The sequence below is a fragment of the Jaculus jaculus genome, chromosome 3 (genome assembly GCF_020740685.1).
Source record: "Jaculus jaculus isolate mJacJac1 chromosome 3, mJacJac1.mat.Y.cur, whole genome shotgun sequence".
NCBI classification, from domain to species: Eukaryota; Metazoa; Chordata; class Mammalia; order Rodentia; family Dipodidae; genus Jaculus; species Jaculus jaculus.
The window spans coordinates 167,694,301-167,721,742 of record NC_059104.1 but is presented as its reverse complement, the minus strand read 5'-3'; the positions used below and the strand labels follow the sequence as shown (position 1 = coordinate 167,721,742).

At 48.4% G+C, this 27,442-nt stretch overlaps 1 protein-coding gene and 1 non-coding gene across 2 annotated transcripts in view; one reads left to right on the top strand and one right to left on the bottom strand.

The window, feature by feature from the left end:
* Arrb1 (arrestin beta 1) overlaps nucleotides 1-5,853 on the bottom strand; it is an 88,584-nt gene extending 82,731 nt beyond the window's left edge. The window contains exon 1 of the mRNA XM_004656271.2: nucleotides 5,751-5,853. Coding sequence (XP_004656328.1) covers nucleotides 5,751-5,770 — 20 coding nt within the window. The 5' untranslated portion in view covers nucleotides 5,771-5,853. The remainder of the gene's footprint in view (nucleotides 1-5,750) is intronic.
* Nucleotides 5,854-11,937: 6,084 nt separating this feature from the next.
* LOC123459958 lies at nucleotides 11,938-12,068 on the top strand. The gene has a single exon (XR_006636689.1). It is a non-coding gene; the product is annotated as a small nucleolar RNA SNORA33 (small nucleolar RNA).
* The last annotated feature ends 15,374 nt before the right edge of the window (nucleotides 12,069-27,442 follow it).

Here is a 27,442-nt window from a genome sequence, read left to right as displayed (position 1 = left end):
TGTGCGCCCTAATGGAAATGATGAGACTTCAGCACTTAGTCCCATCCCCCATCAGGGGCTGAGAACAGAAGCCAAAAAAAGAGTAGTTTAATCTAGTTCTACAAAGCTCTGACAGGCCCACAAATAAGAAGCCAACTTAGAATTCAAAGGAGCCCACCGAATGGGGAGCAAAGACCCTTGACGTATGAATGAATAAGAACATACCATGGTCTGGGGTGGTGGCGCATGCCTTTAATCCCAGCACTTGGGGAGGCAGAAGTAGGAGGATCGCTGTGAGTTCGAGGCCATCCTGAGACTACATAGTAAATGCCAGGTCAGCCTGGGCTGGAGTGAGACCCTCCCTCGGAAAACCAAACAAAACAGAACATAATGTGACACCCACTGACTGTGACACTCAAGAGCTGCTGGCCAAAGCCGTCGCCCTTCCCTCAGCCTTGTCCTCCCACACTCCTGCACCTGAGCCACCGTCTACACCTTGACACAGACACTCCTTTCTTTCTAGAACACCTACCCCCACTGCACTAAGAAGTCCCTCTTTCCAGAAGCCAGCACAGTCCATGCCTGCTCCTGGGCCAGCCTACATCCCACACAATGCTCTTCCCATCCTGCAAGACCTGGATTCCTCCAGGAAGCCCTCACTGATGTCCCTGTAAGGGAGGAGGAGTAGATGGGTAAGCCCCCCGACCCCAGGCCCTCAAGCTCACAGCATGCTATCGGCATGTAGAAAAATAGTCAAACACCACCCCCTCCCCTCTCTTCCGTTCGCTGTAGTCCAACTGTGCCCTCTCCAGTCCATGAGACCCTGAGAGTCCCAGCCACTGTCTTCTGGCTGAATGTGGAAGTCTTGCTCTAACCTCTTGTCTATGGTCCTTCTCTGATATTTGGGGTTCCCAAACCCAACCCGGCTGTCTCCAGCTGCCTGCCATCCCAGGCACATTCCTTCCTGTTTATCCTTTCTTCACACTCTCTCCTTTCTCTCCATACCACAGTTATCCGCACTCCCCAAGGAGTGTCTCTCAAACACAAGACTTTTAAGTTCCCGCCTGCCCATCTATTCCCAGCCTGAAGTCCAGACCCACCTGTGAGGTCTCTGTCATCATCCTCAGTCTCTATCTTGATGCCCACCTCGTGTGCCCCACCACCACCACCGGCTCCCCTGCCACCTGCTGCTGTCCATGCAAGCCTCTCAGCAGACTCACCCTGGAAGCAGGAGAGGATGGCCTGAGGAGGCCAAGAGGCCAGTTAGAGCCTCCCTGTCTGTTGTTTTCCCATCGCCACAGCCCGTGTAAAAGGCCCCGGAGGTGCCAAGCCCACAGCTCAGGACCCCTGGCCGCATGCCAATGGAAGGCCTCCACCTCGAACCAGGAGGCCTAGACTTGGAAGAAAGAGAGCTATTGGAAGTCCGAATCCCAGAGGCCGGCTGGGAATCAAGGACAGTGGGCCAGGCTCGCCGCCACCACACCCAGCAGCCCAGCAGCAATCCTGCCAAAGCCACAGGACTTCCCCATGTCCCGGCCAAGATGGGTCACCCTGGGCTTAACCACCTCGAGAAATGACAGCCAAAGTTCACAGACAGCTTGTGATTACATGTCCCTATCACAGCTACCCTCCTCCCCCAGAAGGAAAAAAAAAAAAAATGAAGACTTCACAAACATCTGCAAAAAAGGAAACTCTCTTCCATCCCATTTCCTCTCAGGTAGTCCCTCCGGTTGCCTAAGGCTGACCCTTCCAGCTTCCTTCAGCTTAGTAGGATAAGCAAGGCCCAGAAGGGATGTAAAACTTGCCTCTGGGGACACGAGGTTAGGGTTAGGGTTAGCTGTGAGTCAGACGAGCTCCTTTTCCCCTGGGTGGAAGGACAGAGTAGCAGACAGGGCTTGGTGGGCAGAGGGCTCCACCTCAGTTCAGAAGCCAGCTGACTGAATGGCGTGGGTATACCACCTCCTCTCTCCCAGCCTACTCCTCACCTGTAAATTAGGAATAGCAATCCCTAGATGACTAAATCAGCCGGAAAATCCAGTGAGATTATGGACAGAATTTTAACACTAGAGACTCAGCAAAGATCTAATTGAACCAGCGAGCCTGATGGATTCTACCTTCATATGCATAGGCATATTTCTTTCTCTTTTTTTTCCCCATAGGCATATTTCTCTGACTCATTCTCTTTGCAGCCTTACTTCTTTCTTTCTTTAGCATTTTATTTACTTAAGGGGGGGAGAGAGAATGAGCGCACCAGGACCTCCAGCCGCTGCAAACAAACTCCAGACGCATGTGCCACCTTGTGAGTACTGGAGAATCGAACCCAGGTCCTTAGGATTTGCAGGCAAGCCTCTTAACCGCGGAGCCATCCTTCCAGCCCCTGCAGCCTTCTTTCTAATCAGGAAGCCTTGGTTTTCCAGTTTCCAAGACTGTTCCTACTGTCTCTGCCAGAGGCACTGTCCCTCCGCCGTGTCATACTCTCCTCTGAGTCCCCCTTGCTTTGGGAGAAAATCCTGTCCCCTTAGCCCCACTTTCCCAGGATAAAGATGACCAGCCAGTGTCCACCTCTGAAGGTTCACTCATTAACCCCAGGCTGTAAACATGGCTTCACACCTCCAGGCCTTTGCACACTATGCATCCTAACCACGAATGGCTGGATGTCCCTGTTCCAGTCCTTGGACTTTTTTGTTTGTTTGTTTGCTTTTTTGGTTTTTTGAGGTAGGGTCTCACTCTAGCCCAGGCTGACCTAGAATTCACTATGTAGTCTCAGATGGCGATCTTCCCACCTCTGCCTCCCAAGTGCTGGGATTAAAGGCATGCGCCACCACACCGGCTAAAATATTTTTAATATTTTATTTTGTATTTATTTATTTGAGAAAGACAGAGAGAGAAAGAGAGGAAGAGGCAGAGAGAGAGAGAGAGAGAGAGAGAGAGAGAATGAGTGAGCCAGGGTCTACGGCCACTGCAAAGAACTCCAGACGCATGCACCACCTGTGTATCTGGCCGTACATGGGTACTGGAGAATGAAACCTGGGCTCTTAGGCCTGGCAGACAAGCACCTTAACCACTATGCCATCTCTCCAGCCCCCCGTCCTAGGCGTCACGTCCTTCTTGTCATGCCCCTGCCCGGGTCTGGGGCGGTGACTCTCCAGCCTCCCACAGTGCTTGTCACCCTGCGTTACACTCCTCTGGGGATTCACCTCTGGACCCCTGCCCTAGGGCACTCAGAAGGCATGCGGCCAACATGTACTTGTTCAGGGAACGTATGACTGTTGCCAAGGCCCTCATTATAGTCCCATCACCCTAGTATCATGCCCTTGTCCTTCAGGGCAGTCCCCGCAAGCATTTGTCACATCTCCTTTCCCCTTTTGGCGCTGGGAGTTCCTAAGCCCGGCAGAGACAGTTTCTGACTAATTCTCATGGTACACCTCCAGACCGAGGGACAGATGAGATGACTTCTGGGCCTGACAGTATGGAATATGCGTAGTACCCTCTTCCGATTCATGAGGAAGCGTCTTATGGCTGATGGAATACAATACCGACAGGTCATCTGTAATTTTTTTCTTTCTTGTTCAAATAGATCTAGAAGGGGCTAGGCAGAAATCACAGGGTTGCAGGGGAGTAAGGGGGGGGGGAGGGACGGGCAGGCAGGGCCAGCTCAGGCGGGGTTTATTTAACCTATGTCTCCAGACCTAGGCAACACCTGCTTCCATGCTGACTGAACTCAGTAGGCCCAGAGACAGCCATGAGAAACGGAGTGTTGCCAGCACCAGTGGACAGATGGGAACGCTGAGATCAGAAAGGCGAAGGGCGCTGTCCAACGGGCCAAGGTTTGCCTAGCGTGTGCGGGGAAGGGTGGGGGGGGGGCAAGAATCAAACCCTGGCCTTAGAGACAAGGGTCTCCAACTGGTGTGTGGCGCAGCCCACAGTGTCTTCATCTTGGGACAACTCACATTGGCAGGGTGCAATGACTCTTCTCCCCAAACCACAGAGAGAAGCCCAGCAGGGCTGAGTCACCCTGGTCACCCTGGTCACCAGCAGCACTGGGGAACGGGGAGAAGACAATGGCTTCTGCTGGCTTGTTACGCCCCGCAGGGAGCAAAGTCTGCCCTCCCAGGTCAGGGTGTTAGGAGAGGATCTCACCCTGGGAAGGACAAAAGACTTGGGTTCTGGTGCTGGCTAGCGAGCTGCACTGAGGACTCGCCTTCAAGGTGAACGCAGACAGCTCATGATCTTTTGCAGCCCCCCAGGGCTGGGCACCCCTCTGGGCTCTCAAACCTGCAGCCTTCACAGTGCCTGTCGCAGACCTGGGGTGAGCATCAGGTTCGCCTCTGCCCCGGCTCTGTCCACTCTTGACCCAAAGCAAGTCGAGTGACCTCTCTGACCTTACGGTTCCTCTTTGGGAAAACCAGAAGGGGAAAACTAACGTCCTGGAAGAGCCAGGAGCCGCGAGGGTGGCTGGGGGGGGGGCAATTTCTAAACATGAGGAGTCTGGGTGACCCCTGTGCCTCAGTTTCTTCTCCTGGGCAGCAGCAATGCTCTCTGGATGCCCTTTCTCACGATGTCGAGGATCTTGGATGGCAGTAAGTAATCAATCACTTTGTCAGGGGTCTTTCCAGTCTGTTGGCTCCTTTATGGCCATCTTTGATCCCCCGTGCTATGCCAAGTACACAGCAGGAGCCCAATTAGTAAATATTGGAAGAAAGGAGGTGAAAGCAGAGAGAGGGAATACAAAGATAAGAGAGGGCAAGGAAAGATAACAATCCAAAAAAAAAAAAAAAAAAGCAGGTGTAGCAAGACAGAGGAGGGGCCAGGTGGTTAAAGATGCCAAGAGGCTGTGGAGAGCTTATCTGGGTAAGAAAGGGCAGCCTCTGGGGCTGCCCTGTTGGTGCCCCCACATCCGCCCAGTTTGCATTTTAGAGGCCTGGCCTCGTCCTTTTTGAGACTTTCAGCGCAGGCTCCACAAAACAGGAGCTCCTGTCCCCTCCCGCAACTTGACATAGCTCCCAGCCTCATGGCCTTCGGAGGCCGGAGGGTAAGTAGGAAGCAGGTTGGATTGGGACTTGCTTTCGCAGACTCCAGACAAGAGCTCTCCACCCTGTGTGATGTGTCTCCACAACTGTCACAGGGACGCTGGAGTGAGTGTGTCTGCAGCTGTGGGGTGCCAACCTCTGCGGGCATTTTTTTTTTTAGTGTGCAGCTGTGAAGGTTAGCGTTGATGTGCTCTGGTTTTCTCCTGTGTTGTTAAGAAATACACCAGCACCCTGGCACGTTAGTGAGGGTGACAATGTGTGTGTGCCAACCACTGTGTGTTAAGGAGTCCAAGTGTCAGGACATGTGTGACAATGTATGTCAGCAAGAGGGTGTGTTAAAGGCTTGTGCATGTTGGAGCGCGACCTGTGTAATGCTAACATGACTGTCGGCAAGAATGTGTTGACAGACATATACGCGTGTGACGTCGTCGTGTCACCAAATGCGAGGAACGTGTGGCAGTGGCTGTGAGTGTGTGTGTGTGAGTCTGTGTGTCAGCTTGGGAGCCCCGGCCAGATGAGGTGGCCGGTCCCTGCGCCCTCGGTCCCCTGGCTCATGCCAGCGACCACACAGGCGTCCACGGGGTGGAGGGGGGGAATGAAAAACGGGGTGTCAGATGCCAGGTGACGCTGACTTGAACCCCTCCACCCATGCTCTCGCCCACGTCTCCCACCCCCACCCGCTCTCCTCCACCCGCCCAACGCGCGTAGGGCCAGGCGGGCCACCCGCCCGCCCGTACTCACCGGGTCCCTTTGTCGCCCATGGTTCGCGGCGGGGCGGCCGCAGGGAGGTCCGCGGCGTCAGCGCCCAGGCTGGAAAATCCCCGGCCGGCCGGCAGGAGGAGCGCGGGTCAGCCCGCTCCCGGCTCCCCGCTCCGCCTCCTCCGCTCTCCCGGGCCGCCGCCGCCGCCGCCCCCGCCCCGTCCCCGTCCCGGTCCCCGCCCGCCGCGCTGCACAGCGCCCGGGGCCGCGGCCAGGGGCGTGGAGCGCGCGGGCGGTGCGCGCGTGTGCGTGTGTCTGGCTCGGGGCGCGCGGCGGCGTGTGCGCGCTCCGCCCTGGTCCGCCCGAGGGCGTGTGTGTGTGTGCACGCGTGTGCGTGTGTGTGCACGCGCGCGTGTGTGTGTGCGTGCCCCGCCGGGGAGTGTGTCTGTGCGGATGGAGGCTTGTGCACGTCCTTCTCGCAGTGGTGCGTTCCGTGCGCACGGCCGTGGGTGCGAGCGCGCTCTCCCGAGCAACGCCGGGCTAGCCTTTGTGTGTGTGTGTGTGTGTGTGTGTGTGTGTGTGTGTGTGTGTGTGTGTGTGTGTGTGTGCGTACCCGCGAAGGTGGGGAGGTAAGGGGGCAGCGGGGAATGAAAACGGTATAAGTCCACAGACGACAGCGGGTCCCAACCACCCGGTGGAGCCCCGCAGCCTGGAGACGGCGGGAGATTCCAGAAGCTTGGCCGGGAGCCATCGCCCTTTGCTCCACCCCTCCCTGTCGCCGCCCTCGCCCTTCTGGAGAGATAACACCCAACCGCCCGACGGCGGGGACAGGAAGGAGGGGTGGAGGGGCTGCCGGCTGCGACGCTGGAGGACTGATGAGGGAGGGAAAGGTGTGGGAGGCCAGCATCGGCTGGCAGAAAGAGGAAGCGACCAGGAGAGAGATAAGGAAGGGCATCCAGAGCTGACCTGTCGCAGGCCTGTGGCATCTTAACACCGGGGAACGCATCCAGGCCCAGCTCTGTGACCTGCTCTTAGTGATTCCTGGACCTTGTCAGTCTCAGATCCATTTTCTCCAGGTTTGTCAGAGAGGCTATGGAGGCCAGCCGCAGACCTGTTCAGATTAAAGGAACTCGCTTGGGCGTGGGCCCCTTCCAGGGTGCCCGTGCATGGTGGTCTGCACCCTCCTTTGCAGGCTGTCTTGGCGTCCTTGGAAATCCTGGATGCGCTTAAGCTCCCTAACACCCCCCCTCCGAAAGCAGCGGGGGGGGGGGTGGGAGGAGGCTGGAGCTCAAAGGAGGAGTGCTAGGCCTTAATCTGTTTTCTTCTAGTTCCTAGCAGGAATCTTGAAGGACCTTGCTCTGTCCCAGGTTCCTTCTTGCTTTGTAGAAAGTTGGGAGGGTGTGAGGTCTTTCTCAACCCCCACCCACCCACTGCTGGGGTTTGACTAATTGGCCCTGATGGATCCCTAATATTGGAGTATTAATGGGAGGAAAGGAAGCTCTCATTTATTCTGATGCAATTGTGGGTTGGGAACCATCTCCTGTAATTACGTTCAGAAGCAGTTACCTATTCTGTTTACATAGAGTGTGCTGTTTATAGAGTTGGTAATGATATCCCAGTGTAACGGCTATAATTATGTCCAGATTGGGGAAGGAGGAGTGGAGGCTGATGGGCAAGCAGGGTGGTCCATGTCTGAGCAGTGATAGGAGAAAAACAGATTAAGGTTCAGAACCCCATTCACCTCCCCCCACTTAGCCTCTGGGCTCCGCTCTCACCCCCACCTCGGCAGGAGAGGAAGCCACCTGCTGCTGCGGGTCCTGAGAGTAGGGAGAATGGAGGCCTCCATTGTTGGCAGGAGACCCATTTTGTGAGCCAGGAAAGCTCCTAGCCAGGAGAGAGAAGCCAGGTCTTGCTGCTTTTGACATCATTTCCCACCTGTCAAACAGGGCTTCCTCCAAGCCAGATGCTCTCCACTGGAGAGACCAGCAGAGCTCATCAAAGCACAGGAATTTTAAATAGTTTCTCCATCCTGCGCAGTAAGTATCTGTGTTCATTTGACTCTAACAAATAATGTTTCAAATACCTCCCCAGGACAACAAATCCCAAAGAGATGCCCCGGATGATTTCAGGTAGCCTCGGCCGTCCACATATCTCTCCCCAGAAGCTTGGCTCTAACATTTAGGGACCCTGAATAGATTGGTGAACTGTGGAGTCAACATGCAAGAGAACATCCGTTGTAACCTGTAAAGTCCACTAGGGGGCGGATGGTGTGCCCGAGGCTACTGGATGCTGGCTGTCCTTGTAGGAGATACACGCTGGTTTCCCTGTTTAAAATGCACAGCCTGCTCTTGACCTTGGCCTCTGATCCCCTTCCTCTAGCTCAACCCAAAGGGAAGCTAACAGGGCCCAAAGCCAGAATTGGACCCTTGGCTTACTGCTCACTCAATACCTGTTTACTGAGCCACTCTTGATTCTGGGAGTTTATGAATCAGTGGGAAACAGGACAAACAGACTTGTGTGTTCCAGAGAGGGAACTAGGCTTGGGGGAAGAGAAGTTGAGAGGGGACTTCCTCTTTACCTGTTAGGCAGACTTATATGCTCTTTCAATAATCACAATCGATAAAAATGCAAAAGGAGGCTGGTGGGATGGCTTAGCAGTTAAGGCGTTTGCATGCAAAACCAAAGGACAGAGGTTTGATTCTCCAGGACCCACGTAAACCAGATGCACGAGGTGGAGGTGCATGCATCTGAAGTTCATTTTCAGTGGCTGGAGGCCCTGGTATGCCCATTCTCTCTTTCTCTCTCAAATAAATATTTTTTAAAATGTTTAAAAATTGTCGGATGTGGTGGCCATGACTTTAATCTCAGCACTCGGGAGGCAGAGGTAGGAGGAGCGCAGTGAGTTTGAGGCCACCCAGAGACTGCATAGTTAATTCCAGGTTAGCCTGAGCCAGAGTGAGACCCTGCCTCAAAAAAAAAAAAAAAAAAAAAAGTTTAAGAATTTAAAAAAAAGTTATATTCAAAAAAAAAAAAATGCAAGCCGGGTGTGGTGGCTCACACCTTTAATCCCAGCACTTGGAAGGCCGAGGTAAGAAGATCACAGTGAGTTCAAGGCCACCCTGAAACTACATAGTGAATTCCAGGTTAACCTGGGCTACAGCAAGACCCTACCTTGAAAAACAAAAGGCAAAAGTAGTAGTGATGAGGAGAACTCTGTCAGTACTACCATTGAAGATGGTCATAAGTGTTGGAAAGAAGACAGTATGAAAAGGAATGATAAGGGTATGTACTTAGATAAGTCTGGCCAAGAAGGATGTCCCAAATGGAAACTGGAGAGATGGCTTAGATATTAAGGCACTTGCCTGCAAAGTCTAATGACCCAGGTTCAATTCCCCAGATCCCACCTAAGACAGATGTACAAGGTGGTGCATGTGTCTAGAGTTCCACTGCAATGGCTAGAGGTCTTGGTGTGCCTATTCTCTCTCTCTCTCTCTCGTTCTTGTTCTCGCTCTCTCTATCTCCCTCTCTCTCTAATAAATAAACAAAAATATTTTTTTTAAAAAAAGGCAAATGGATTCCACTGCTGAGGTTCATAGGAGATAGTCACCTCAAACTATGCCCGCCCAGCCCTGTTGTATGTCTGCAAATTGCTGCTCACAATAATAATTTCTTACATTAAAAAATTAGGCCAGGAGCCGGGCGTGGTGACGCACGCCTTTAATCCCAGCACTCAGGAGGCAGAGGTAGGAGGATCACCGTGAGTTCGAGGCCACCCTGAGACTCCATAGTGAATTCCAGGTCAGCCTGGGCTAGAGTGAGACCCTACCTCAAAAAAAAAAAAAAAAAAAAAAAAAGTGAGACCAAGAGCTGAGCTGAGGACTGTATCTCAATTGGCTCAATTGGTTGAGTGCTTTCCAAATGTGCCTAAGGCCCTGGGTTTGATCCCGAGTACAGCATAAAACCAGGTGTGGTGGCACACCATTGTAATTCCAGCACTGGAGAGGTAGAGGCAGAAAGATTGCTGCAAGTGTGAGGCCAGCCTGGACTACATAGCAAGTACCAGGCCAGTCAGGACTACAGAGTAAAAACCTAGGGAGAGAGGGGCGGGGCAGAGGGAGAGGTATGACTCTCACTTTCTAGATGAGAAAGCAAAGCTCTAAGAAGGGGACGTGCGAGCCGGGCATGGTGGCGGACGCCTTCAATCCCAGCACTTGGGAGGCAGAGGTCGGAGGATCGCCATGAGTTCGAGGCCACCCTGAGACTCCATAGTGAATTCCAGGAGAGCCTGAGCTAGAGTGAAACTCTACCTCAAAAAAAAAAAAAAAAAAAAAGGGCTGGAGAGATGGCTTAGCGGTTAAGTGCTTGCCTGTGAAGCCTGGTTCCAGGCTCGGTTCCCCAGGTCCCACGTTAGCCGGCGCACGCGTCTGGAGTTCGTTTGCGGTGCCTGGAAGCCCTGGCGCACCCATTCTCTCTCTCTCCCTCTATCTGTCTTTCTCTCTGTGTCTGTCGCTCTCAAATAAATAAATAAAAAATTTTTAAAAAAATTATTAAAAAAAAAACAAAAAAAAAGGGGGGGGATGCTGTAGTCAAGGACATAGTAACTGAAAGGTTCAGCCAGAGCTCACGCTCATGCTTCTGCTTCACTGGTCAGTGGTTGAATCTCACGCTGGAGCAGGGAGAGCGTGGGCGGCTGAGTGGGTGGTGAGTTTGCAGCTCTGCCGTGAAGAAAGGATTCACAGCTGACTGGTGCAGCCCGTGGAGATGCTGGAAGCCCAACCAGAAGTCTGAGAGTCATCCTTGACTCAGCCCCGGCCTGCCGCAGTCCACATTAATCTAGTCCTGAGCGTCTCCCAACACAGCTACAGAAATGGAAAGACGGGTGGGAGAGAGGAGGGCTGCAAGGAATTTGCTCTTTATCCAGGGATCCGTAAGCAGGCTTTAAGCAGAAAGGTGACATACTCAGATGTGGCCTGTTTCTTTTGTTGTTTTTGTTTGTTTGTTTGTTTTGTTTTGTTTTGTTTTGTTTTGTTTTGTTTTGTTTTGTTTAAAGGTAGTGTCTCACTTCTAGGCCAGGCTGACCTGGAATTCACCTTGTAGTCTCAGGCTGGCCTCGAACTCATGGTGATCCTCCTACCTCTGCCTCCTGAGTGCTGGGATTAAAGGCATGTGCCACCACACCTGGCTCAGATTTCTTTTTAATTATTATTATTTTTTTATTTTGGAAAGAGAAAATTGGGGCGCCAGGGCCTGGAGACACTGCAATGGAACGCCAGAAGTTTGCTGCCACCTAGTGGGCATGTGCGACCTTGCACTTGCCTCACCTTGTGCATCTGGCTGACGCGGCATCTGGAGAGTGGAACATGGGTCCTTAGCTTCGCAGGCAAGTGCCCTGACCGCTAAGCCGTCTCTCCAGCCCTCTCAGCTGTGTTTTGAGATGGCTCTGGCTGTTATGTGGAAGATAGATTGGACGTGGACCAGAAGGGGTGCACAGGCAAGACCAGCTGGAAGGTAGTGTCAGCAGTTCAAAAGAAGAATGACAGCGTTCACCGGGAAGGAAGCAGAATGGCTCCGCAGCCAGGGCGGAGAGAAAGGGCCTGACCTGTGGAGGGGTCTCAGGTGGACCTGGGCCAGAGCATGGAGGGCTAGGAAAGGATGGAAGGGAAGCCTGGAAAGTGGGATATCCTTAGGAAACGGGCTGTCGAGTGGACAGTTCTTCTTCAGCATGGCCGGGCAGTTTCAAGCTCAATGTCAGGATGCTGGAAGACCTGCGCATCCTGTTGGGGGTGGGCGGGGAAGTCAATGGTGTTAAACAGCAGGAAACCCTGCAGGCTGTATCAAATACACTAACTGGTAAAATAGTAGCATTTCTGTTATGGGGCAATCAACTGCTCTCTGACTGCACTCGAGGCCCACTGTATGGGTGGGAATACATGCCTAGTACTGAAAACCTAAACAAAAGCTTAGGAGACCATACACCCTAGAGGAGAAACTACTACTGTTGCCTGGCTCGATTCTCCAGGACCCACATAAAGCCAGGTGCACAAAGTGGTGCATGAGTCTGGAGTTTGTTTGCAGCAGTAAGTGGCCCTGGTGTGCCATGTATGCGTTCTCTCTCTCTCTCTCTCTCTCTCTCTCTCTCACACACACACACACACACACACACACACTTCCTCCTTGCAAATAAATAAATAAAATACTTTTAAAAGACAAGCAAAAGTAACTATTTAATAAGCCAGTCAATGATTCTGATTATCTGAATGTGTTTCTGCAGAAATTTAGAAAGAGCTGGCAATGATGATGTCATTTTATGAGCCTTAAGGACAACTGAGGTCATTAAAGACCCTGAAAATGACTACAATATCATAACGTTGAAGCATTTTCCTAAGACCGAATCAAAACTGTACTGTAACTTAGTCTAAGTTTAATGAAACTTGGAAAAGTTAATAAGGTGCATGAAAAATTTAATAAAAACCTATGTAAACACTTTATTTCCAGTTCTGTGTACTTTGAATAATATCTCTTGGTTTCCACCATGTAATGAAGAAGTTGGCTCCAGTATATTGTTTGATCTTCCCCTACTTCACCTCCTGACTCTAATAATCATATCATTGCTTTCACATTGTCAAGAGTCATAATACTTACATAAGTTATCATAACTAAGTTTTCCAAGATATATCTTGAGGAAAAAAATGTGATCATTTAAATCCAGTAAAGACAGCTGTGTTGGAGCATGCCTTTAATCTCAACTTCTTGGGAAGCTGAAGCAGAAGGAACTTGAGTTTTAGACCAGCCTATCTACACAGTAAGACCTCCTCTGAACACAGACAAATACATGCAAATAACTTAATCCGAAAGGTAGAATTATCAGGGCTATGATTAGAAATATATTCTACTTTGAGATTATATTATATTAGATTCAAAAAACAAGAAAGAACTCCTTACAAGAGGGGTCAACTTGAAAACCTATGATTTCAGAGAAATGAAAAATATGCTTGCTTGGGCTAGGGAGATGGCTCAATGGGTTCAGAGCACTGGCTATGCAAGCATGAAGACCCGAGGGTGACACCCACAGGCCCCCCCCCCGCCGCCAGTGCCCACACCTATTACCCCAGTGCTGAGTGGGGCCAAGATAAGAGGCTCTCTGGGGCTGTCTGGTCAGCCAGTCTAACCAACTTGGAGCCCAAGTTCCGTGGGAGACCCTGTCTCAAGGAAATAAGACGTAAGAGTGATAGATCATCTTCCAAGGCTCAGGGTCCTCTGTGGAAGAGGTGGTAGAAAGAATGTAAGAGCCAAAGGAAGGGCAGGACTCCTTACAATGTGCTCCCCCAACACAAAATGGCCTGGATATTCATGACCTCACAGTGCCTGACACTACCTACACAAGACCATCATAAGAGGAAAAGATCATGACATCAAAATAAAAGAGAGACATTGAGATGGGAAGGGGATATGATGGAGATGGAGTTTCAAAGGGGAAAGTGAGGGAAAGGAAGGTATTACCATGGGATATTTTTTATAATCATGGAAGTTGTTAATAAAAATTTGAAGAAAAAAAAAAGACGTAAGAGTGACAGAGGAGGACACCCGACATCTTCCTGTGGCCTCTACGCACTTGATGGGATGCACAGATCTACACACACACACATGCATATACACACACACCCAAACAGAAAGAAGGCTGGAGAGATGGCTTAGCAGTTAAGGCATTTGCCTGCAAAGCCAAAGGACCCCGGTTTGATTCCCCAGGACCCACGTAAGCCAGATGCACAAGGGGGCACATGCATCTGGAGTTCATTTGCAGTAGCTGGAGGCCCTGGCACACCCATCCTCTCTCACTCTCTTTCTCTCTCTCTCTCAAATAAATAAATAAAAAATATATATATATAATAAGAAAAGAGTAATAGGTTGATATTGTATATATGTAAGTACAATGATTGTGATGGGGAGGTAATATGATGGAGAATGGAATTTCAAAGGGGAAAGTGTGGGGGGGAATTACCATGGGATTTTTTTTTATAATCATGGAAAATGCTAATAAAAATTTTTTAAAAAAATAAATAAATAAAAGTATAAATGCCAAATAAAAAGCATGCTTTAAAAAGTTTGGAGCCAGGCATGGTGGCAACACCTTTAATCCTAGTACTCAGGTGACAGAGGTAGGAGGATCGCCATGAGTTCAAGACCATCCTGAGACTTCATAGTGAATTCCAGGTCAGCCCGAGCTAGAGTGAGACCCTACCTTGAACCGCCCCCCTCAAAAAAAACGTTCAGAAGCTAGTGCCAGAAAGTAAGAAAGGAAAAAAAGATGAGATACATGAATAGAATTCAGGAGCCACCTGAAAAAAAAAAAAAACAAAAAAACACTCTACAGCCAAAGCCAGAACACTTTGAACAATAAAATCAATCATGTCTTGGGCTATAACCCAAAGTCTAAACTAAACAAGCCTGAGCCCATGCAGATCTACATGAGTAAATAATTATTTAGGAGGCTGGAAAGATGGCTTAGCGGTTAAAGCACTTGTCTGTGAAGCCTAAGGACCCAGGTTTGATCCCCAAGAACCCACATAAGCCAGATGCACAAGGTGGTACATGTGTCTGGAGTTTGTTTGCAATGGCTAGAGGCCCTGGCACACCTATTCTCTCTATCTGTCCAATAAATAAATAAATGAAATATTTTAAAAAATTACTGGGGGGGGGCTGCAGAGATGGTTTAGTGGTTAAGGCACTTCCCTGCAAAGCCAAAGGATCCAGGTTCAACTTCCCAGTACCCATGTAAGCCAGATGCACGGGGGGGGGGGGGGGCGCACACATCTGGAGTTCATTACCAGTGGCTGGAGACCCTGGCGCGCCCATTCTCTCCTCTCTCTCTCTCTCTCCCCTGCCTATTTCTCTCTCTCTCTCTCTCTCTCTCTCTCTCTCTCTCTCTCTCTCTCTCTCTCAAATAAAGAAAAATAAAATATTTTTGAAAATTATTTAGGGGAGAAGGGAGGGCTCTATGCTAACTGACACATACAAGCTCTCTCCCTTTCTTGTGGAGACTCACGGGCCTCACCCTTTGGGCGTGTGCAGGACTCAGTGACTTATTTCCAAAGAACAGAGGATGGGGGTGGGAGGTAGTGACTAAAATGGAGAGTTCCTGGCTGAGCAAGTTGGTGCACACCTGTGACCCCAACACTTGAGAGACAGAGGCTTAGCAGCTAAGGCGCTTACCTGTGAAGCCAAAGGACCCAAGTTTGATTCCCCAAGACCCACATAAAGCCAGATGCACAAGGATGCTCATGCATCTGGAGTCTATTTGCAGTAGCTAGAGGCCCTGGTGAGCCCATTCTCTAGCTCTCTCTCTCTCTCTTCCACTCTCTTTCAAATAGATAAATAATTTTTTCATTATTTATTTGTTTATTTGACAGAGAGAAAGAGGGAGGGTGAGAGAGAGGAGAAAGAGAGATTGGGCGCGCCAGGGCTCCAGCCACTGCAAAAGAACTCCAGACACATGCATCCCCTTGTGCATCTGGCTAATGTGGGTCCAGGGGAATCGAACCTGGGTCCTTTGGCTTTGCAGACAAATGCCTTAACTGCTAAGCCATCCCTGCAGCCCCCCTCATCCTTTTTTTTTGAGGTTAGGTCTCACTAGCCCAGGCTGACCTGGAATTCACTATGTAGTCTCAGGTTGGCCTCGATTTCACAGCATTCCTCCTACCTCTGCCTCCTCAGTGCTGGGATTAAAGGCGTGAACCACCACCACCATGCCAGGCTAAATAAAAATGCTTTTTTAAAATAAATAATATATATTTAAAATATTTTTGAATTTATTTTTATTAGTTATGGACATACTTAGTATGTAAACACCACATGTTGGTAACATCCTTTCCCTCACCCCTGCCCCTTTTCCAAAGGGGCTTTCCTTGGTGATGCAGGTCATCCCCATGGGGACTGTGGGTCATGCATTCTGGGGGGCAGCAGTCAGTTATGGGAGAGAGGCAATGTCGCTGTGCATAATGTCCCAACTTGTGGCTCTAACAATCTTTTCACCCCCTCTTCCGCAAAATTCCCTGAGCCATGTTGGGGGCGTTTTAAGTCTACTTCAGAGATGGGCTCTGAGGAGCCTCTGGATCTCTGGATCACTGGTTTGGTAGGAGTTGAGGGTCCTCAGTGTCTGTCTCCTTCACCCTGGTGCTGATCTCAGGTTCACCGAGAAAGCAGCGCTCTTGCTCATTTCCCAAGTTCCTCTGTGGTTTCAGCTGGAGCTGAGGGAAATAAATTTTTTTTTAAAAAAAGGTGTTTGCTTGCAAAGCCTGCTGGCCTGGGCTCAATTCCTCAGCACCCATGTAAAGCCAAGCACAAAAAGTGGCAGAAGAATCTGGTATTTGTTTTCAGTGATAAGAAGCTCTGGCACACCTCTGCCCGCACCCACACCCACACGCACAGAGGTACACGTGCAAATAAATAAGCAAATTTAATATAAAGAAGTTGACTTAAAATGGGTCAATAATCAAAAATAATAGAAGTTTTCTCAAAGCAACAATAACAAAGTCTTTAGATTAAAAGTGTCCATTAAATGCTGAGCAGCAGCCGAGGAGATGGCTCAGTGGGTATGAGTACTTAAGTCTCCACAAGCACCAGGATCTGAGTTCAATCCCTAGTTCTCATGTAAAGCCAGGCAGAGCTGTGCATGTCTGCAGCCCCATTGCTGAGGGGACCAGAGACAGGAGGATCACTGGTCAGCCAGTCTAACCCTAAGCTACAGGGTTAGTGAGAGTCTGTCTCAGGGAAGTAAGGCAAAACACTCCTCTGGATTCTGCATGTGTGCACGTGAATGAGGCTCATGCATCTGCACACTCACACACCTGCACATACATACTACACACACCAAAAAATAAATAAAAATAAAAGCTGGTTGCGGTGGCACATGCCTTCAATTCCAGCACTTGGGAAGCAGAGGTAGGAGGATCACCGTGAGTTCAAGGCCACCCTGAGACTAGTGAATTCAAGGTCAGCCTGGGCTAGAGTGAGACCCTACCTTGAAAAACCAAACCAAACCAAACCAAACAAACAAAAAGCCATGTTGAACAGGATCAATAAAATCAAAATCAAAAATCATCCTCAGGGAATCATGAGAATTCACAAAGTCTCTCAGCCTGTGGAAATTAAAACGAACAAGCCAGGATCTCTATAAGGGACCAAAGTCAGATTAATATCAGGCTTCTCTTCTCTGAAGCTAAAGGCTATAAAACTTCTTACAGGGCTGGGGTGCAGCTCCATTGGTACAGTGTTTGCCTGGCATGCCCACCGCATCAAGCAGGTATGATGGCACATGCCTGTCATCCCAACACTCGGGAAGCGGAGGCAGGAGGATCAGAAGTTCAAGGTCATCTTTGACTTATATAGCAACTTTGAGGCCAACCTATTATGCATCTCTGTCTCAAAACATAATATTGGGGATGGCTGGGGAAATGGCTTAGTGGTTAAGCAGTTAAGGACCCCGGTTCTGTTCCCCAGGACCCATGAAAGCCAGATGCACAGGGGTGCATGCACCTAGAGTTCATTTGTAGTGGCTGGAGGCCCTTGCACACCCATTCTCTCTCTCTCTCTCTCTCTCTCTCAAATAAATAAAGAAAAAAAAATTTTTTCAAATTTTTATTAACAACTTCCATGATTATAAAAAGTATCCCATGGTAACACCCTCTCTCCCCCCCACTTTCCCCTTTGAAATTTCATTATCCATCATATCTCCTCCCCATCTCAATTAGTCTCTCTTTTATTTTGACGTCATGATCTTTTCCTCCTCTTATGATGGTCTTGTGTAGGTAGTGTCAGGCACTGTAAGGTCATGGGTATCCAGGCCATTTTGTGTCTGGGGGGAGCACATTGTAAGGAGTCCTACCCTTTCTTTGGCTCTTACATTCTTTCTGCCACCTCTTCCGCATTAGACCCTGAGCCTTGGAAGAAGAAAGAAATTTTTTAAAAAAAACATAATATTGGGGGTCTTAGGAGATTGCTCAGTGGTTAAAGGTGCTTGCTTACAAAGCCTCCTGGCCTGGGTTCAATTCCCCAATACTCACGTAAAGCCAGGTGAATAAAGTGGACATGTGTTTGGAGTTTGTTTACAGTGGCAAGAGGCCCCTGTATGTGCTTTCTCTCCCCCCTTTCTTTGTTTGGTTTTGGTTTTGGTTTTGGTTTTCTAAGGTAGGGTCTTACTCTAGCTCAGGCTGACCTGGAATTCACTACGGAGTCTCAGGGTGGCCTCAAACTCACGGTGATCCTCCTACCTCTGCCTCCCAAGTGCTGGGATTAAAGGCGTGCGCCACCACGCCCGGCTTCTCCCCCCTTTCTTTATCTCTCTCTCAAATAAATAAATATTTTAAATAATAATAGTGGACTGGAAAGATGGCTCAACCATTAAAGGTGCTTGTTTGCAAAGCCTGCTGGTCTGAGTTCTTGGGTATGTAAAGCCAAACTCACCACAAAGTGGTGCATGCTTCTGGAATTTGTCTGTAGTAAGAGGCTCTGGCATGCCCACCTGCTCTCTCTCTCTTTCAAAAAATAAATAAACAGCTGGGTGTGGTGGCACACGCCTTTAATTCCAGCACTCAGGAGGCAGAAGTAGGAGGATCGCTGTGAGTTCGAGGCCACCCTGAGACTACATAGTACATTCCAGGTCAGTCTAAGCTAGAATGAGACCCTACCACGAAAAACCAAATAAATAAATAAATAAATAAAAATCTTTTTAACAAATAATATTAAGGGGGTGGAGAGATGGCTTAGCAGTTAAGGCGCTTGCCTGCAAAGCCAAAGGACCCAGGTTTGATTCCCCAGGGCCCACATAAACCAGATGCATAAGGTGGGACATGCGTCTAGAGATCGTTTGCAGTGTCTGGAGACCCTGGTGTACCCATACACTCACTGTCTCTCTCTCTCTCTCTCTTCCTATCTCTCCCTCTTTCCCCCTGTCTGCCTTTCTCTCTCTTTCGCTTTCTCTCAAATAAATAAAAGTTAAAAAAAAATTAAGCATCATTAAAAAATAATTTTTTGTTTTGGTTTTTCGAGATGGGTCTTACTCTAGCCCAGGCTGACCTGGAACTCACTATGGAGTCTCAGGTGGCCTCAAACTCACGGCAATCCTCCTACCTCTACCTCCTATTGCTGGGATTAAAGGCGTGCGCCACCACGCCCGGCTAAAAATATAATATTAAGAAGGGAGCTGGAGAGATGGCTCGCTGGGTAAAGGTACTTGCTTGCAGTCTACTGGCCCAAGTTCAATTCCCCAGCACACATATATAAAGCCACTCACAGGCCAGATGCATTTGCAGCAGTGATAGACCCATCTCAAAGAAAGTTGGAGCACAGACAACTCCTTTGACTCCTATGTGCACCCATCCACACACAAATAATAGATAAATACTGAACAAGAATATTAAGGGGCTGGAGAAAGGCTCAGTCAGGAAAGTGTTTGCTGTACAAGCGTGAGGACATGAATTCACATCCCAGAACCCATGTAAATGGTGGGAAGGTGGAGCGGTCAGCACTTGGGAGATAGTGACAGGATCTCTGAGACCAACTGGCTAGCTGGACTAGCCAAATAGGTGATTTCTGAGTTCAAATGAGAGAGAGAGACTCTCTCAAAAACAAGGTGAAGATTGAACAAGGAAAAAACCCAACATCAGCCGGGCGTGGTAGCTCACACCTTTAATCCCAGCACTCGGGAGGCAAAGGTGGGAGAATCACCATGAGTTCAAGGCCGCCCTGAGACTACATAATGAGTTCCAGGTCAGCCTGGGCTAGAGCGAGACCCTACCTCGAAAAACAAAAACAAACAAACAAACAAAAACCAACATCAACCTGTGGCCTCTACATGCACACACACACACACATATGTGCACATGGTACATGAACCCTCACACACATGTGCACTCATGAATATGCCAACATGCATATACACACAGAGCACGCACACACACAGGGAAAATAATAATAAAAAGAAGAGACATGAGCCGGGCATGGTGGCGCACGCCTTTAATCCCAGCACTCGGGAGGCAGAGGTAGGAGGATCACTGTGAGTTCGAGGCCACCCTGAGACTCCATAGTGAATTCCAGGTGAGCCTGGGCTACAGTGAGACCCTACCTCGAAACCCCCCCCCAAAAAAATAATAATGATTTAAAAAAAAAAAAAAAAAGAAGAGACATGGGCTGGTTAAGGTGCTTGTCTGCAAAGCCTAAGGACCAGGTTCAGTTCCCTAGGACCCACATAAACCAGATGCACGGGCTGGAGAGATGGCTTAGCGGTTAAGCGTTTGCCTGTGAAGCCTAAGGACCCTGGTTCGAGGCTCGATTCCCCAGAACCCACGTTAGCCAGATGCACAAGGAGGCGCACGCGTCTGGAGTTCGTTTGCAGTGGCGGGAGGCCCTGGCGCGCCCATTCTCTCTCTCTCTCTCCCTCTTTCTCTCTCTGCCTCTTTCTCTGTCTGTATCTTTCAAATAAATAAATAAAATGAACAAAAAAAAATTTAAAAACAAAAAACAAAAAACCAGATGCACAAGGTAGCACATGCATCTGGGGTTTGTTTGCAGTGGCTAAAGACCCTGGCACACCCATTCTCTCTCTCTATATATATATATAGATCCCTCTTTCTCTCTCTCTCAAATACATAAATTAATTTAAAAAATAAATAAAAATGGGGCCTGGAGAGATGGTTTAGCATTTAAGGCACTTGCCTACAAAGCCTAAGGACCCAAATTTTCTAATCCAGGTCCCACATAAGCCAGATGCACAAGGTGGCACATGCATCTGTAGTTTGTCTGCAGTGGCTAAAGGCCCTAGCATGCCCATTTTCTGTCTCCCTCCCTCTCTCTGTCCCTAATAAATAAAGAATAAAACCAGGTAACTGTAAGACAAAATAAATAAAAGCAAATGTTATATAACTGAGAAAAGTAAAAAACAAAAAAAGATTGGGTTTGGAGAGATGGCTTAGCAGTTAAGACACTTGCCTGCAAAGCCTAAGGACATAGGTTTTATGAAGCCCTGGTGCACCCATTCTCTCTCTCCTTCTCTCTCTCTCTCTCTCTCTCTTTCTCTCTCCCTCTCTCTGTCATTAATAGATAAATTAAAATAATAAAAAATCTTTTAAAAAAATTAAAAAGAAAGAAAAGACTTCCATAAGGAAGTCTTTTTGACTCATTAAACCACAAAACTAATGTAGGAGCCCAGCATGGTGGCGCACGCCTTTAATCCCAGCACTCGGGAGGCAGAAATAGGAGGATCATCATGAGTTCGAGGCCAGCCTGAGTCTACATAGTGAATTCCAGGTCAACCTGGGCTAGAGTGAAACCCTACCTCAAAAAAAAAAAAAAAAAAGTAGGAGCAAGATAAGCCCAAGAGAACTAACTTTTTTGGTTGTTTTTGTTTTGTTTGTTTGTTTGTTTGTTTGCTTGCTTTTTAATCAGAGGCAGAAAGAGAAAGAATGGGCGTACCAGGGCCTCCAGCCACTGCAAACGAACTTCAGATGCATGTGCCACCATGTGCATCTGGCTTACCTGGGACCTGGAGAATTGAACCTGGGTCCTTAGGCTTCACAGGGATGTGCCTTAACCACTAGGCCATCTCTCCAGCCCTTTTGTTTGGTTTTTCGAGGTAGGGTCTCACTCTAGCCCAAGTTGACCTGGAATTGAGCCAGGCATGGTGGCGTAAGCCTTTAATCCCAGCACTCGGAAGGCAGAGGTAGGAGGATCACCGTGAGTTCGAGGCCACCCTGAGACTACATAGTGAATTCCAGGCAGCCTGGGATAGAGTGAGACCCAACCTCGAAAAAAACAAACAAACAAACAACAACAACAAAAAGGGACTTGAGCACACACTGTGGGAAAACTAAGGAGAAGACACTGTATGCTTTCATTCTCAAAGGCCAGTCTCAGAAGCAGTGTCGGGGAACGCGCTGGGAAGGGCTGAGCTCAAACCCATCTTGACCTACTGAGTCAGAAAGGCTGGCAGAGGGCCCAGGAATCCGCTCAAGAAGCCCATCAGGACTGCGGTCCGCTGGAGTTGTTGTTGGCACTGGCAATCCCCCTCAACCCTCTTCACCAGCATGGCCCTGCCTCAAAGCGGGACAAACACCAGACTTTAGGGGACCGTGGAAGCTATTTTCCAGCCAAATGACTTCTTTTTTTTTAGCTTTATTCTCTTGCTCCGTCTTCTTGTGAGATCTCTTCCTCGGTTGGTTCTTTCCATCAGAGTCTCAGTCTGCTAGGGGTTAGATGTGGTTTTGCAGGGTCCCCTAAAGGTTGACATGGAGGAAGCTTGGTTCCTAGTGTGACCATGTTGGAGGGATCACATCCCCTCCTAACAGGGTGCTCGGCCACTGATCTCAGAAGAGATAAAGGATTCAAGGATTCTTGTACAGTGACTGGAGTACTGAGTAACATCTCGATCATACCTCCCAAAGCTCAGGGTCTAATGCGAAAAGGTGGCAGAAAGAATGTAAGAGCCAAAGGAAGGGCAGGACTCCTTACAACATGCTCCCTCCAGACACAAAAATGGTCTGGATATCCATGACCTCACAGTGCCTGACACTACCTACACAAGACCATCGTAAGAGGAGGAAAATATCATGACATCAAAATAAAAGAGAGACTGATTGAGAGGGGGAGGGGATACGATGGAGAATGAAGTTTCAAAAGGGAAAGTGGGGGGAAGGGTATTACCATGGGATTTTTTTTTATAATCATGGAAAATGTTAATAAAAATTGAGGGGAAAACAAAGGATTCTTGTAGGACTCTAAGCTAGTTTATCTGAGACTGTTCTCTAAGTCATCTTTGGCTTCTCTTCTCGCCCTGCCCTGAGGTCCTACATAATGAGCTTCTGCCAGCACCATGCCCTTGAACCTCCAGAGCTGTGAACTAAATAAATGGCTTTATAAGCTTTTGGCCTCAGGCATTTTGTTATAGTAATAGAAAGAAAAACTAATACTTCATCACAGGTTCTATGACTGGGTTCCTGACCTAAGACACATATAGTTTACCAAAAACAACAGAGCTGATGCAGGCACACAAGGTTAAAAGAAACTCGACAGGGAGAACAGTTTGCCCAGGACTGTTTTGATTTAAATTAGAACCAGAAAACAGAAGGCTCTCATAATGTCTTTAAGAGGCCGGGTGTGGTGGCACACGCCTTTAATCCCAGCACTTGGGTGGGGGCAGAGGTAGGAGGATCACTGTGAGTTTGAGACCGCCCTGAGAATACACAGTGAATTTCAGGTCAGCCTGGGCTAGAGCAAGACCCTACCTTGAAAACCCAAAACCAAAAATAGAAAAAAAAAAGAAAAAAAGTGAACTTCAGTCAGTAGACAGTATAATTAATCAGCCAGAAGCTCTTAGTCATAGGGGAAAGAAGGCACCTGCTTTTCTCCCAGAGGAACGGGAGAGGTGCCGAGAAACTCCAGGAAAATACCACTCGGAGCCGGGCGTGGTGACGCACATCTGTAATTGCAGCTTGAAAAGGCAGGAAGGTCACTCTGAGCTGTCTTGAGTTTGAGGCCAGCCAGCAGCTACATAGCAAGACCCAGTTTGACCATGCAAAATAGAAGCTGGGTGTGGTGGCTCATAGCTAGAATCCCAGCACTCAGGAGGCTGCGCTAACAGGATCTATGAGTTCCAGGTCAGCCTGTGCTAGAATGAGAGTGTACCTTAAAGCAAAACAAAACGAAAAACAGGCCGGGCGTGGTGGTGCACGCCTTCAATCCCAGTACTTGGGAGGCAGAGGTAGGAGGATCGCCGTGAGTTTGAGGCCACCCTGAGACTCCATAGTGAATGCCAGGTCAGCCTGGGCTAGAGTGAGACCTTACCTCAAAAAAAAAAAACAAAACCATAAATAAATAAATATAATTAGCTGGACATGGTGGCACACAGCTTTAACCCCAGCACTAAGGAGAAAAAGGTAGTAGGATCACTGTGAGTTCGAGGCCAGCCTGAGACTACATAGTGAATTCCAGATCAGCCTGGACTAGAGTGAGACCCTATCTCAAAAAAAAAAAAACAAAAAAAAAACCAACAACAAAATTAATAAATAAATGTCAGGAGTGGTGGCCCATGCCTGTATACTCAGTACTTGGGTGGCTGAGGCAGGAGGATCACTGTGAATTTGAGGCCAGCCTGGAGCTATACAAATTGAGTTCCAGATCAGCTTGGACTATAGTGACACCCTGACCCCCCCCAAAAAAAAGAGGTGAGGGGACTGGAAAGATGGCTCAGTAGTTAAGGTGCCTGCTTGCAAAGCAAGATGAGCCTGGTTCAGTTTCCCAGCATCCAATAAATCCAGATGGTGCATGCATATGGAGTTCCTTTGCAGTGGCAAGAGGCTGTAGTACGCACATTCTCTTTCTTGCTCCCCTTGCAAATAAATAAATAAAAATATTTAAAAGAAACAAACAAAACCAGGCATGGTAGTTGTTGCAATCAGGTTCGCATCACTGGCAGAAATCACTCTACCAAAAGCAGCTTGTGGGGAAATTAAAAAAAAAACAAAGGTTTATTTTGGCTTACAGACTCGAGGGGAAGCTCCATGATGGCAGGGGAATATGATGACATGAGCAGAATGTGGACATCACCCCGTGGCCAACATACGGTGGACAATAGCAACAGGAGAGTGTGCCAAACACTGGCAAGGGAACACTGGCTGTAATACCTGTAACTCCACCCCCAACAATACACTGCCGCCAAGAAGCTTTAATTCCCAAATCTCCATCAACTGCGAACCTAGCATTCAGAACACCGAAGTTTATGAGGGACACCTGAATCAAACCACCACATTCTACCCCTGGCCCCCATAAATTGATAACCATCCATGATGTAAAATGTAATGCATTCAGTCCAACCTTAAAAGTCCCCATATTTTTTATTAATCCCAATGATGTTCAAACATCCGTTCTATAAGATCTTTTAACTGAGACATTATGCCAAAAAATAAAACCCATAATGGCACAGAATAAGCATTCACACTGCAAAAGATGGCAGTGGGCATAGCAATATTCAACCAATACAAGATTCAAACAGGGCAAACATCAAGCTCTGTAGCTCCAAGTCCAACAACTCTAGTCAGTGACAAGTCTCCAAGTCCAGTAATTCTAACCAGCAGCAAGTCTCTGGAGTTCCAGGTCTGCCCCTTAGCTAGGCTACTCACAGTCCTGGAAAACTTCACTGGGGCAGGCAGCTTTCCTTAGCAGCCACCTCATGGTCCCAGCATCTCCACTGGTCTCCACTGCAATCCACAGTCCATCCTCACGGCTCCATGGGTCTCCCTGCAGGCATCCAGCAAACCTACTTACTGCACACTGCCTATGGCCATTTCCAAAATACAAGACTGCTTTGCAAACTCAATGACCCTCTCTTTCCTGCATTGCTTATACTCCACAATACCAGGTGCCAGTTTATTAATCCAGGGGGGAATAAAGCAGACTTTGAAGAGCAGGACACTCCTTGAGTACTCAAGCCCCTTCAAGAGTCAACATTCTTTCTGTTGTCCCAGTGCAGGTCAGCTGGCCCAATCTCAAAGGTTCTAATCTCTCATACAATTACAGCTGAACAGGCGGCAGTTTCAGCCCAAAGATTTATTTCTGTGTCATATTCCTTTGCACACATCAATCCCTTTCTATGCAAAGCAGCCCTGCACAACTTCTCAGGACATGGACATAACAGCAAGCCTCTCACACAAACTGCTTCTAGCCCAGTCCAGACAAAGCTCCCTTTTCACCCTCATAAGCCAAACCTCACAGTCCTTAGTTCTTATTGCATTCAGGTATGAGTTTGACCAGAATAGTCCATCACGCTATACTTACAGCACTGCAAGGTGTCTCTTAGGCCAAAGTTGGTTTCAAATCCTTCCACATTCCTCTTGAAAATCAGCTCCAAAATGGCAAAGCCACAGTCAGGTGTCTAGCAGCAAATGACACTGCTCCTCGGTACCAACATTGCTGTTACAGTCAGTTCACATTGCTGGCATAAATCACCCGACCAAGAACAACTTTTGGGAAAAAAGGGGTGGGGGCATTTTGGCTTACAGACTCGAGGGGAAGCTCCATGATGGCAGGGGAAAATGATGGCATGAGCAGAGGGTGAACATCACTTCCTGGCCAACATCAGGTGGACAAAAGGAACAGAAGAGTGTGCCAAACACTGGCAAGGGGAAACTGGCTATAACACCCTCAAGCCTGCTCCAACAACACACCGCCTCCAGGAGGCGCTAATTCCAAAATCTCCATCAGCTGGGAACCCAGCATTCAGAACACCTAAGTTGATGGAGGACACCTGAATCAAACCACCGCAGTGGGACACGCCTTTAATCCCAGCACTCAAGAGGCAAGAGGTAGGAGGATCATAGTGAGTTCCAGGCCAGCCTGAGACTACCAGTGAATTCCAGGTCAGCCTGGGTTACAATGAGAAACTACCTCAAAAAACAAACAAACAAACAAACAAACAAAATACAAGGGGTGGGGAGATTGCTCACTGGATAAAGCTTGCTGTGGATGATGAGGACCTGAGTTCAAACCCCGGCTCCCACATAAAAATACCAGGCACATGTGAAGCCTAAGGACCCCGGTTCGAGGCTCGGTTCCCCAGGTCCCACGTTAGCCAGATGCACAAGGGGGCGCACGCGTCTGGAGTTCGTTTGCAGAGGCTGGAAGCCCTGGCGCGCCCATTCTCCCTCTCCCTCTATCTGTCTTTCTCTCTGTGTCTGTCGCTCTCAAATAAATAAATAAATAAAATTAAAAAAAAATACCAGGTATGCACACCTATAACCCCAGCACTGGAGGAGGCAGAGCCACACGTCTTTGGGGCTGGCTAGCTAACTAGTCTAGCCTAGTCTGTGAGCTCTAGATTCAGTGCAAAACTGTCTCAAAGAAGTAAGGTTCAGAGTAACTAGGAAGATTCACAACATCAAGCTCTGCCTCCCCCCCCCACACACACACATACACACACGTGCACCCACACGTACAAAAATGCATCCATAGCCAAGTGTGGTGGCACACACCTTTAATCCCAGCCCTTGGGAGGCAGAGGGAGGAGGATCATTGTAAGTTCAAGGCCAGTCTGAGATAACATAATGAATCCCAACTCAGCCTGGGCTAGAGTGAGACCCTACTTCACAAAAAAAAAGCCTACACATAGGCATACATGCATGCAAAAAAAAAGAACAGCATAAAACTATGTGATTCAAATATGAAAATATGGCAAAATTTAAGCGCCACATGTTCTCCCTCATATGTGGATCCTAGCTACAGATGATTGGGCTTCTGCGTGAGAAGGAAAATACTTAGTAGCAGAGGCTAGTAAGTTAAAAAGGAGACATAAAGGGAAGAGAAAGGAAGGGAGGAGGGTACTTAATAGGTTGGTATTGTATATATGTAAGTACAGTGATTGAGATGGGGAGGTAATATGATGGAGAATGGAATTTCAAAGGGGAAAGTGTATGGGGGGGGTATTACCATGGGATATTTTTTATAATCATGGAGAATGTTAATAAAAATTGTGAAAAGAAAAAAAAATATTTCAAAAATAAAAAAAAAACAGCTCTCACCTCCAGTGCTTATCCTTGAATGATATGTGCATCTTCTTTTTTTGCAGCTGAAATCCAGATCCAACAAGGTGTATGGGTTGCACTGAGCTGTCATGTCCAGGCTGCAGGGACACATCATGTGCACCAGCTTAGGAGCTGAGAACTACATTTCCTCTCCTCCTCATCCCATAGGTG